This window comes from Polyodon spathula, chromosome 13 (genome assembly GCF_017654505.1).
Source record: "Polyodon spathula isolate WHYD16114869_AA chromosome 13, ASM1765450v1, whole genome shotgun sequence".
NCBI lineage: Eukaryota > Metazoa > Chordata > Actinopteri > Acipenseriformes > Polyodontidae > Polyodon > Polyodon spathula.
Window position 1 is genome coordinate 23,595,390 of NC_054546.1, and position 13,733 is coordinate 23,609,122.

The window sequence follows — 13,733 nt, forward strand, 5'->3', positions numbered from 1 at the left end:
GGAGTGCATGAACCAACAACTCTGCATTGAACCGTGACCGCCTATTGACGGTGTTTTGTCACTGTCTAAAGGCAATCCAAGTGCAAACAGCCTGCCCATCTGCTGCTCGTAGTAGTGTTGGGCAGTGTCACCAGAAGGGAGGTCGTCACCGCGGACGTTTCCAGCCTGGGCTGGGGCGTTGTGTAGAATGGCATGGGGGTAGAGGGTGTGTACCCCTCTTGGCACAGTCTCCACATAAATGTTTTGGAACTGCAGGCACTCTAACTAGCATTTGCTGCAGAAGTTTGAGGGAGGCATGTGCTTTTGCATGTGATGCCCAAGGTGGAAAAAACAAAAACAAACTGAGCAGCAGACTTCTGCTCAAGGAAGGTCACGGTGCCTCAGAGTGGAGGTGAATTCCAAAGTGGCAGCCTCTCTTGGGAGAGGCTCAACAGAGCAGAGATATATTTCTTGCCTCCCAGGAATCAATCCACTGTCCCCTCTGGGTGCATACTGCAACAATGTTGAAAAGTAACACCACTAAATCCTTCCTAAAGTAATGGCTCTTGACTTGCAGCACTGGTTCAGCACTGACTCAGCAAACTCACCTACTCCATCTGGTGCGCTCAACAATGCAAAAGATGGTGGCATCCACAACAAGCGTAAGACTAAACAAGTAAAGCTACAGGCTAGTAAAGCTAAAGCTAGAGCTCTTACCGTTGGCACTGGGCTGGGTGGGCTCCTCGGGCTTGGCTGGCACTGCAGGGGCACTGTATGGGGGCTGCGAGGGCTCTGCAGGCTCTGAAATCAACAGTCAAGAAACTAATGAGTATCGAAGTTTCAACCTGTGCCAAGGATTTGAAATTCATTATGACACTAAAACGTGCTAACAATTCTACAGATGTCTAATCTTCCTTTCAGTTCAAATGATCTGATAATGCACATTTAGTGGCCCTTCATTCCTGCACTCTTACTATACATACAGTGCCTACAGAAAGTCTATACCCTCTTTCAAAATGTTCACCTTTTGTTGCCTTATAGCCTGGAATTAAAATGCATTAAAATCACCTTTCAGCATGGCAACGACCCAAAGCACACAGCCAAAGCTACACTGGAGTTGCTAAGGAACAAAAAGGTAAATGTCCTTGAGTAGCCCAGTCAGAGTCCCGACCTAAGTCCAATCAAAAATTTGTGGCATGACTTGAAGATTGCTGTCCATCAACGCTCCCCAAGGAACTTGACAGAGCTTGAACAGTTTTGTAAAGAAGAATATTGTCAAATCTAGGCATGCAAAGTTGGTAGAGACCTATCCCAACAGACTCACAGCTGTAATTGCTGCCAAAGGTGCTTCCACCAAGTATTAACTCAGCAGGGGTGGAGACTTATCCAATTATGATCTTTCAGTTTTGTATTTAATATATCATTTTTCTCAATAAAAACTTTTTTTCTTTAACATTGTGGAGTATGTTGTGTAGATAAGTGGAAAATATCCTCATTTAAATGCAGGAAAGTCTGAGGCACTGACACAGCAAAATGTGAAGAAAGTTCAAGGGGGTGTATACTTTCTAAAGACGCTGTATATATAGTGTTGGTACTGCTTTGCTTTGTCTACATTAAAAAGCAGTTTAAAATGAAAGGAAAAACTATGCTGAATGCTAAGTGATTGCACTTACTAGCAATTATATTTACTGAGCCAAAAGATCCTGAACGTTAGGTTATTAACATAACCCTGGTTCCCTGAAATAGAAATGTAACCATTACCATAGGGTATTTACCTCCTAAAGACCCCGAAATCTGAATGAGATATATCAACGCTACTCACACAGCCTGTGACGCAGCCATGGCCAGCCCCCAAAGGTGTAAAAGTACATTGCTCAGACTTCTGCGTCATTTTTCCTTCAAGCCTGCAAATCATGGACAAAGCGACCTCCAAGGTTCATGGTTACATTTCTATTTCATGGAACCAGGGTTATGATAATAACTGAACATTCCCTTTCAAGTAAGTAACCAATACTGTATGGGTGAGAGTACCAAAGCTGTGCAACGGCAGTGTTGCAGAATGACTAAAATGCTACAAGGCTAAGCCGAGAGACTGCATTACCATATAAAACTCCAGTTACAAGTAGCTAGGGCTAAATATTGAGGGAGAAACTAACCTCTATGCCAGTGTTGCAAGGGTCAGCTGGTACACCTCCCTTACACTCTAGTTCCAAAGCCAGGGTTTTGAGGATCCACGACATTTAGTCTGTAGAACCTAGTATAAGTATGGGGAGTAGCCCACCCTGTTGCACTGCAGATGTATTTGACAGATGAACCCTGGAATAAAGCCCACAAAGTTGCCATGCCCCTGATAGAATGGGCAGTGAGCTTTTCTGGAGGGGGCAAGTTGGCCAGCTCATAGGCAGTCCTGACTGTGTCTGCTATTTATTTGGACAGCTCCTAGACAGGACTTAACCATGGGACTGCCATCAACCTTTCATCCTGTCAACGTAGTACACCCGGGCCCACACTGCGTCCTACGTATGAAGCAGTCGCTTCCTGTCAGACTGGAAAGGAGGTGAATGGAAAGCCTCCAATCACACAAACTGGTTGACATGAAATGCCGAGATTGCCTTCAGCAAAAAGACAGGACTGGTACGGAGTGTAACCTTTGTCCTGGGCTCTGTAAAAATGAAGCAGGCTTTTGGAATGGAGAATGCCTGCATCTCACTCACGCGCTGTGCGGAGCTAATAGCGTGCAAGAAAGCCACTTTGAGCGATAAATATTTCAGCTCAGCTGAATGCAAGGACCCAAATTGAGGCTTCATGAGTGCATGAAGCACCACGTTTAACTTCCAGCAAGGAACTATTTCCTTTATAGGTGAGCGAAGCCGGTGAGCCCCCTAAAAAAAACTGCCCAGCCAGGAAGCTGAACTCCTGGTGAGACCGAGCAGATTTTGACATGGCAAGCTAAAGGGCTGCCACATAGATCTTTAACTTAGTGGGGTCAAACCCATGAGGCAGGCACCACGTCTGAATGATACCCTACTGGGAACACGTTGATGCTGCTCTGGCATTTTCTAGGGTGTCAATAACCCTACTGGACAAACCCAGATGGCTGAAATGCAACTGTTCAGGGGCCAGAACAGACACAGGCTGCAGGCTAAATGGGTTGGGATGACATAAAGTCCCAGTGTTTCTGACTGAGCAGGTTGCGGTGCTTGGGCAGTCTCCAGGGCTGGTCACTCAGGCGCTGCAATCAAGGTTGAAAACCAGAGTCTCCTAGGCCAATACGGGGTTACTAGGAGCACCTTGGCCTGGTCCTGCCTGATTTTCTCCAGACACAGTGAGAGCAGGGCGAGCGGTGGGAAGGCATATAACAGTTGCCTCGGACACTGGTGTGCCAAGCATCTATTGCCAGCGGATCCATGCCTCCTATTATGGAGAACCAGAGGGGAAAGTGGGATGATTCCTGGGAGGGAAAGAGATCTATCTCTGCTCTCCTGAACCTCTCCCACATGAGGCTCACCACCTCGGGGTAAAGCCTCCACTCCGAGGCGTTGGAAACTCTCCTTGAAAGGAGGTCCACCACCCAGTTTGTCAGCCCGACAGGAGGTTCTCACGTGCCCAGAGCAAAAGCTGGCTGGCCATGCGACTTGAGGCCTTCCTGGTGGTTGAACACTGTTGTGTTGTGTACGGACAAGCATGTCTCCCTTGAACCTCCTGCAAAAAAATTACCTACAGCTCCAAACAGTAGAAATAGGAGTCTTTGAGGTCCACCGTGAACTAGTCACTTGGCTTGCACAGCTGTTGCCGCATCAACATTTTGAACCTCCTTCAACTCAGATAAAGGTCTGAGGTCACCATCGCGCTTTGGCACCAGGAAGTACCTGGAGTAGAACCCTTCCTCCAACTGGAGGAGGTCTATCAAGCAAATAGCTGTTTCTGCAGCAGAGCTGCTACCATCTGAGACACCACCGCGACGTCCTGTGGGTCCATAACTGATGTTACATTCACTGAACGGTAGTGAGCACCCAGATGTCCATGGTGCACTGATGGCAACACTCCAGATGGCTCCATGAAAAGGGGCCCTGGGCCAAGGGCAGCAAACTCCTAGGACTGTTGCTCAGCTTGTGGCTGGGCCTGAGGTTTGTGTCTCTGCACAAGGCTGTGGAATTTATTAAAGCCTCTGCTGTGAGCAGCCATGGGTCAGCCATGGCTATTGGTCTCCGCTCTAACCGAGGAGTTTAAGTGCGCCAAGGTCCGACAGAAAATTACATTAGTAGAGTCAAGCGACAAATGCGTAAGGGAAGCAGCACCTGGAAGAAAGTGGGCGGCATAGAAATTTGTGGAAGATGCAAAGGCTGCCCTTTGAATCGATGATATCATGGGGCAAGTTCAGCATGGAAGAGGGGGTCTTGGTCTCAGTTCTGCTCCTCCTACATGACATACAGCAGCCCCAGCTCAATGGAAGAAGATGGCAATCAACGAGGTGCAAAAGCAGGAGAGGATGAGGTGCGTAAAGGCCATTTCCCAGGGCAAGCAGGGAGAATGGATGAGATGGGAGAGTGTGGAACAATGCAAGATCGGCTGGCAAGACCTATGGACAATGAAAAAGAGTAAGATCAGTTTCCTCATCAGGTCAACATATAATGTTCTCCCATCACCACGGAACCTAAACCTCTGGGTAGGAGAGGATCCCTCATGTCCTTTGTATTCATCACCTGCAACATTAAGGCACATTTTGACAGGATGCAAGGTGGGTCTTAGCCAAGGACGGTTTACTTTAGCACCATGACCAGATGTTGTGATATCTGGCCTTAACTTTGGAAGACAAGCATAACATAACCAATAAGTTGCCATCATTTCCATCAAAACATTACACACAAAAGACAACATCCCTCTGCCCAGGAGAGCAACTGCCAAGAAAAGGTGTTAAAACCAAGCCTCGACGGTTGTCATGTTGATGCGTTGGGGAGACTGCACTGTGGTTGATCCCTGGAGCCAGCAACGCAGCGGTTGTGTGTGTTGCACTGGGGAGACAAAATAAGCTGATCCCTGGAGCCACCATTACACTTCAGCCATCAACACTGGGCAGAAGGATATCTACATCAGATAAAAGGAAATGCAAATGGATGGAGACGCAAATGGATCAAATTAATTTACTGTAAAGCTACGTCTTAGTTGGTGCTTATCTTGGGTAGAGCTGAGTTCAAATCAGCACAAAGTTTTAAAGACTGTTTGTTGGGGCAGGTAGTATCCTTGGACAGGAGCACTAAATTAGGTGCCTGTACCAAGGTGGCAATTGAAGCCTCCCCCGGTGGAAAATGAGGCAGACACAGCTTCTCTGCATTACAGTCCATATAGGGCATCCATCAACTGGTAAACAGCAGGAGCTGTAGCCAGATGATTCCAGGACTGGATTTAAAAACGAAAATACGGGTGCACGGGGGTGGGGTGGATGGGGGCACAAGACAGACGGTAGGCTCATCATCAAAGATGGACTGCCTTGTATATTCTTCTGTAGGCCAGGGCACTTGCAAAACTGCAGTGGTCCTCCTGATCAGCGGTAGAAGCTCTGCATATCTTAACCGCATGGGACATGCCATCGGACTCCATGTCCTTAGACGGGAACGCCAGCTCCTGTTCGCCCACCATGGGGTAGTCACCTCTCTAACAGAGGGCGATGGGGAAGAGCACTGTGCAGGAGTGAGGGGTGCAGAGCTCTCTGTAGAGCTGTGGGAGAGACATTTCTCCAGCGTGCGCTTAGAAAAATGTGCACACAACTCACAGAAACTGTGGTTCACCAGTATTTCCTTGGCGTGCTCTGGCCCCAGATAGGAGGAGCACAGGCTGTGCTTGTCCTCATCAGGCAAACTGGCCAGTAACAGAAAACAAGAAATAATAACTCCAGCCAGAGCTATGAAGCCTCGAGGGAGAGCACAAGTCAGCAGACTTACGCTGTTGGATCTCTGGGAAGGAGGGACTAAGCCGGTAGCTTCATGCAGGCCACAAGGCTGCAGTGGGACATAACACTACAGGCTGTAGTGCATAAATTACATGTAATTAGTGAAAACACAATAGATGCAAAATATATTGCAAATACAGATACAAGTTCTTATCTGAACAAGGCCCCTCCGTCAGGTCAGTCTTGAAAGGAAAAATGGCATGGAGATCCGAGTGTAGTACTTTCATGCCCACGGGAGCAGGCCATGAGTACGTGACAGGCTCTGCGAGCAGCTTTGATATATCTTATTCAGATTTCGGGGTCTTTAAGGTAAATACCCATACGGTAATGGTTACATTTCGTAACTGAAAGGTAATTACCAGTTGCCATTGCAACTGTCATCAATGTCATCGGTATTATCCTGAGTTTTAGATGGCAACTTTTCTGATGATCTTGACACAGACTGACTCTTTTGGGTCATAAGGAAGAGATGCTTCAGTTTCCACTCAAATCATCTGTTGAATTATTTCTTCAATTTTTGATAATTGTGTGCCTGGTTTACCTGGGATTATGGTCTGCTTGAAGAGCTCTTCTCTCAGTCTTGGCAGGAAGCAGTCGATCCGTTCCCAGGTGATCTCCCAGAGATCGGAATACCCTGTGCGGGAATCGGCATTGTGGAAAATCCCTGCCGTGTCCATCACCAGCAGCATGTTCTTCAGGGACTCGGGAATCGCCTCCAACTAAAAATACAGAAAAGCAACAAGAAGAAATACAAACGCAAAGTGCATCTCCAGACCTGTGTGTATAAAATTTAATGGTGGTACAGATTGAGAAGACATCTACATAACCACAGCCCTTGCCAAAATTGATCACATTTGGTTAAGCGGTTCTCTATATGTAAAAGGGCTAACATCGTTCCTGAACTACTAATGGGACACAATTTTCAGATAACAAATCTCAAAATTGAGAATGTTGTTTACAAAAAGTATTATAGTTAGTGCTGCACAAACAGATTTCATTATTCCAACTGAGCTCTCCACATAAATCGGGCTGATTTACCACTCAACGTGAAACAAGTGAAGAAACAGCTGCTTGGATTTGTGTGGATTGCTGTTCTTCACAGAGCCTAAGAAAATGTGCCAACATTAGTGCAATATTATAGTAACCATTCTTTTATAAATATGGGAAAAACTAAACTGAACTCTGAAATTTTTGTGTGAGTAAACAGCAATTTAAAATGCCTCTTGAAAGATCCTCTCTAAGCATCCTGTGCTCCAGGCAGCCTTTCATTTAAATGTCTGTCCCCAGGATCTCTGTGTTTTTATACACTTCCGGCACCCTTCTCGGGGTGAAATTATTTTTTGATAGTATGATATATCATGATTACGAATATTTGTGATAATCATATCATTACAATTTTTTAATTATTCAATAATCGTAGAAAACAATAGGGTCATGTACTCACTAAACGTGGCTGGAAGCAGAACACATGCTTTTCTCTCCAAATATGGGTACAATCATCGGTGTGTACTAGGGCTGCTACAATTAAATCAAAAATATATTTTTCGATCGATTCCATTCCTCGATAATCGATTCAACAATTATATTTTTGTAGCGCACATTTATTTAAGTTTATCAACTGCACTGAACATCCTGGCCTTGCTATTTACAGTATTTCTACCACAGACAAGCAGTGGGCGTGCTCTTCTTCGCCTGCTCATGTTAACTAGCACCCGATTTGCTGGTCCCATCCTACCAGAGAATCAGTTTTGAAAATTCTTTGTAAGTATAGCCCCTCTGTGTATTTATTGTGCAAAAAAAAAAAAAGAAAGCTCTCCACCTTGTATGCAGAGTAGGACGACAGGCTTGTATTGATGGCAAACAGCCTGTAAATAAATTGTGCACATTGAAAAAAACTGACTGTATATACAGTAATTAGCACTGCTTTGGAGTTTCAATATGAACCGTTATATAATGAATATTTAACAATACTCAATAACGTTAAAAATAAATAAATGATCAATGATGTTAAACGCAATTTTGGAGTGAGTAAGGATCAGCTAGCAGGTATGCAATTTGTGATAAATAAATAGATTTATTATTATTATTATTATTATTATTATTATTATTATTATTATTATTATTATTATTATTATTTTAGGCCGGGATTTCCGCATTGTGTTTCACAGATAGTGAAGGTTAGGTGGTACAGTATTAACAATGTGTAATGTGTGACGCTTCAGCTGTCACTAAAACTAGACGGTTTTCATAAACTCGTGTCTAGTTTATATAACTTACATTCCAGATTACTGTGCTTGGAATAAATATTTTAGTAACACTCCTGTAGTATGTTAAACTTGCTAGGCTTGTTGCGAATGTTGTGTTTTGTTTTTCTTTCTTGACGATACTCAGGCGTAATTACCGCTCGCATTCAGTTCTTGTGCACAAGCTTTTACTGAACTGCAATGACATTAAAATAATAACGTCACAGGGAGAGGAATGCACTGAAAATGTATGGTACAATCATCTATTTACGAGAACAATTATATTTTGTGTGCCCAATTATTTGATTGCTTTTTTGAGGCTTAACTGACAGCCCTAGTGTGTACTTTCACTACAAAAAAAAATATATATACAGTGGCTTGCGAAAGTATTGACCCCCCTTGGCATTTTTCCTATTTTGTTGCCTTACAACCTGGAATTAAAATGGATTTTTTGGGGGTTTGTATCATTTGATTTACACAACATGCCTACCACTTTGAAGATGCAAAATATTTTTTATTGTGAAACAAACAAGAAATAAGACAAAAAAAAAGAAAACTTGAGCGTGCATAAGTATTCCCCCCCCCCCCCCCCCCCAAAGTCTCTACTTTGTAGAGCCACCTTTTGCAGCAATTACAGCTGCAAGTCTCTTGGGGTATGTATCTACAAGCTATCTACAAAGGATTTTTGCCCATTCTTCAAGGCAAAACTGCTCCAGCTCCTTCAAGTTGGATGGGTTCCGCTGGTGTACAGCAATCTTTAAGTCATACCACAGATTCTCAATTGGATTGAGGTCTGGGCTTTGACTAGGCCATTCCAAGACATTTAAATGTTTCCCCTTAAACCACTCGAGTGTTGCTTTAGCAGTATGCTTAGGGTCATTGTCCTGCTGGAAGGTGAACCTCCCGTCCCAGAAGACTGAAACAGGTTTCCCTCAAGAATTTCCCTGTATTTAGTGCCATCCATCATTCCTTCAAGTCTGACTAGTTTCCCAGTTCCTGCCGATGAAAAACATCCCCACAGCATGATGCTGCCACCACCATGCTTCACTGTGGGGATGAGAGGTGTTGGGTTTGCGCCAAACATAGCGTTTTCCTTGATGGCCAAAAAGCTCAATTTTAGTCTCATCTGACCAGAGTACCTTCTTCCATATGTTTGGGGAGTCTCCCACATGCCTTTTGGCGAACACCAAATGTGTTTGCTAATTTTTTTCTTTAAGCAATGGCTTTTTTCTGGCCACTCTTCCGTAAAGCCCAGCTCTGTGGAGTGTACGGCTTAAAGTGGTCCTATGGACAGATACTCCAATCTCTGCTGTGGAGCTTTGCAGCTCCTTCAGGGTTATCTTTGGTCTCTTTGTTGCCTCTCTGATTAATGCCCTCTGTGCCTGGTCCGTGAGTTTTGGTGGGCAGCCCTCTCTTGCCAGGTTTGTTGTGATGTCATATTCTTTCCATTTTTAATAATGGCTTTAATGGTGCTCCGTGGGATGTTCAAAGTTTCGGATATTTTTTTATAACCCAACCCTGATCTGTACTTCTCCACAGCTGACCTGTTTGGAGAGCTCCTTGGTCTTCATGGTGCTGCTTGCTTGGTGGTGCCCCTTGCTTAGTAGTGTTGCAGACTCTGGGGCCTTTCAGGTGTACATATACTGAGATCATGTGACAGATCTTGTGACACTTAGATTGCACACAGGTGGACTTTATTTAACTAATTATGTGACTTCTGAAGGTAATTGGTTGCACCAGATCTTATTTAGAGGCTTAATAGCAAAAGGGGTGAATACATATGCATGCACCACTTTTCCGTTATTTATTTTTTAGAATTTTTTGAAACAAGTTATTTTTTTCATTTCACTTCACCAATTTGGACTATTTTGTGTATGTCCATTACATGAAATCCAAATAAAAATCCATTTTAATTCCAGGTTGTAAGGCAACAAAATAGGAGAAATGCCAAGGGGGGTCAATACTTTCGCAAGCCACTGTATATAGCGGGGAAATGCAGTACCATAGTATGTACATCCAATCCGCAGAATTAGACAAAAGCACAACAATGAAAGCAGGAACAACTTCAAACATGCCCTTCCGTATTTAACACCTGATGGAGTTAAAAAAAACATCAGCAGTCTATTATGCCTCCAAAAAACAGGCTACCTCGGGTAAAGTTGATAACAGTACTGAAATGTATTTTCTTAAATTACAAATGAAATAACTACAAAAAAGGGATATGCATAAAGAACATCATGTCCATACTCCTCTATTCCATATGTGGATATTCATATTGTGGAAATTTACTATCGTTTCATCCCAACTCCCTTCATACTCTCTCAGTGACTGTCACTCTTAATTAGTGTTCAGCTGCCTGGGTCTGGACTCAACACTCAAAGGAGCTCACTGCACCGACCATAGGCAGCAGAGGGCCTGACCCTGCCTGCCAATCTATTAGCACACTGAAGACCTCTGAGGCAGAATGAAGTGTGCACTAAAATTCACTCTTAACACGAACCGCCAGGTTTATGCTACTACCTAGAACCGTCGGTAACAGTCATTTTGACAGGTACACTTTAAACAGCTTCGATATGAAAATGAAATACAAACTATCATATACAACTCAAAAGATGTATTCATGAACATCACATCTAGCATTTGCATAGCAGAAACACTATTTAAATGAAAAATATACATAAAAGGCTATATTTTCAAAATTAACATATAATGCATGACTTTATAAAATGAAAAACTAAACATTTTGTAAACAGGTGTAAACTGCTAATGTACATAAACAATTGTAAAAAAAAACACATTTACAAAAAACAAGGCTTTTTTCCACATTACTTCATAGCACGACTTCGAAGCGCTATAATAAAATAAACACTTCAAAAGAAAATATTTTTTAAACTGGTATATGCACATACAAAAATGTAAAAACAAAGTAATTATTTACAAAAATAACAAAAAAGAAAATAACTCAATTCCCACTGTGTAATGTGAATGCACAATCAGGAAACATACTTCAAAGTAGCCCCAATATTAGCACAATCCACACAGATACCGCTTATCAACTTATCGTGTTCATTTACCACATACTGCTCTTTCAGACTGGGCACAGATATCAGGAGTTTTATTTTTATTAGTTTAGTTACCTGTCATTTTTTCGCTTGCGTGTGTCACTTGGTGCGCACTGTATCCAGGCTGTGCTGCGTTTCCCTGCTGCTGTGCAGTTATCTGATCAAAATGTTTCTGCAAACGCTCCGTGGCTAGCATCAAGATGAAATCTCTCCTACTGATATTTTTCCCGGAGCATTGATTTTACAAAACGAAGGAATTGATGGCTGCCATGTCCAGTACATTGCAAAAAACCAGACTCTGGCAATTGCTTTCACTGAGTAAGTTTTGCGCAGATGGTGGATACTCTCTTCTCGCTTTGTTTACTGATCCAACCAGGCTGTTTTTTTTCTTCAACTATTTTTCTAATTATAGAAAAAAAATGTTTCTTGTAACCAGCGTTCCATCTAAGGCCCCATTCACACTTGGCTGATATTCCGTTTCCCGGTACGGTTCGTTTGAGTTTGCCCTTAAGTGTGAAAACTCCAAACATTCCCGGGAACGACTAAAATGAAGCACCCCGAGACCACATGAAAGAGGTGGTCTCGGCACGGTTGCACCTGTTTTGGGGACAGTTCGCTTATTTTTGCTTCAGTGTGAAAGAAAAATGTTCTCAGTTCAGTTGCGAACGTCAAGTGTACCAAAGTGTCAATTATATTTAGTTCAGTAACTGATTTAACTCGGTTGGAACTAAAACCAGAAGAATCTTGTATACAATAGTATTATTGCCATCATGGTAGCACACCTTGAAACTGAAGATGTCACTTCATGGAGATGAAGAAAAGCATTCCGTTGCCTCTTCTGCAGCTGTTGAAATACTGTACTTAGCTAACTGTGATATCGGATGGTAAACTTTAAAAGTTATATATGCGTTATATTAGATGGGCCTATATAATAAACAAATGATAACTTGATATTTGTTTTCGTAGTAGTGCCAGTAGCTGAGAGACTACAAACTCTGGGTGAGATTTTGTGCAAACAGCAGATCCCACAAGAAGATAGTCTGAACACAAAGTAAGCTATAATAATAATACAGGGTTTTATCTCATTCACGCTTCTCTCATGCACTGGTATCATTTGAATGGTAGTTTTACTTTAATTTGTAAATCCTGTGAGGTGAATACATTTTAATTAAGAATCGTATTTGTCCCAGTGCTATAAAAAAAACAATTGCGTTGTGTTCGGTTTTGCCAAGATCTACCACAGAATAGAATATGTTAAAAAAAATGCATGAGGTAAGTTATGAATAGGCTTATGAAGAGTAAGTGCAAAACGTTTTATTATTATATTAAATTATATTGTATTAAATTAAGGCTGCCAATTGCTAAGTTCATCCCTTTTCCGAAACAAAGGTCGCAAAAAGAAAAATGCCAACTTTGGATTAAGCTATGCACCCGACCTCATGACCAGCTGAACGTAAATAAAGTTCATGGGAACAAGCATTTATTTGTCTGCACTAGCCTATGAATATATGTATTTATTAGACATTCAAAAAATATCAAATTATTTATTTTAAAGTCTATAACTTTAAAGAAATGTAAATTACTACACAAGTCCCCAAAGTTCTAGGAAGAAAAAAGCAATTGTATTGTAAAAAAATATATAAAAATAAAAAAAGAAATACCTTAGCTTTCATATTAAAATGATTACAACACAACAGGAATTAATTCAAATGTTATTCACTCATCACTATAAAACTCAGTTACTTTACAACTACATTGCGTTTTTAATCGAACTCTACTCAGTTATTTTGAGTGGAGTCTCATTTTTCCGTTGTGAGCAGTAAACTGCAGCTTCAAATCAAATTTTTTGTTTACCGTCACAATAAATTTTATTGAGCTTTACACTTTTAATGTATCTAGATGACACATACTGCCTTGCCTTCTGTTTCTGTCTCAAATTTGAACAATAAGGCAGAAAACTGGGCGAGAAAGTCAGACGGATGTTAAGTAAGGAAGCCTTCTCTGGAGTCATTTTGCGGTTTGTTTGTCGGACCTAGCAACAGTAACTAGTGTGGGCGGAGCCCCAGCGTAAGGTCAATTGTAACCATCTTTAGGGCTACTAATTGTTCCATTCTTGGGAATAACAAATTCCGTTCTTCAAAAATGACTAATTCAATTTGTTCCCACTTTTTATCAAAGTATTAATTAAATATGGCATTTGAACATAAATAGAATGTTGGTAGTTAAAATAAGTAAATTTAATAAATATCACAATTCCTTTTGTTTTTTCAAATCAGACTCTTGTTGCTATAATAGTAAGTAAAGCACTTGAAGACACTTCAGACCTATCATAATGTTTCTAGACATCACGTGGCTCATTGTTGTCATTAAAATAGGCAGGAATATCTAAGAAATTATATTATAACAGTTCAGAAAACCAAATGCCCAGCACAGGAGTGAGAATCATATTTACAGTCTTCCACTAATACAGTAGTTCAGTCTACAAATAAAGTTGTTTAGAAA

The 13,733-nt window shown here is 41.9% G+C and overlaps 1 protein-coding gene across 5 annotated transcripts in view; it reads right to left on the reverse strand.

Moving 5' to 3' along the window:
• The window catches only part of gbf1 (golgi brefeldin A resistant guanine nucleotide exchange factor 1), a 219,916-nt gene that overhangs the window by 5,209 nt on the left and 200,974 nt on the right, over positions 1-13,733 (reverse strand). For all 5 annotated transcript variants that reach the window (XM_041269438.1, XM_041269440.1, XM_041269439.1 and 2 more), the window contains 2 exons: positions 6,468-6,645; positions 697-780 (listed from right to left, as the gene is read on the reverse strand). In XM_041269438.1, coding sequence (XP_041125372.1) covers positions 697-780; positions 6,468-6,645 — 262 coding nt within the window. The remainder of the gene's footprint in view (positions 1-696; positions 781-6,467; positions 6,646-13,733) is intronic.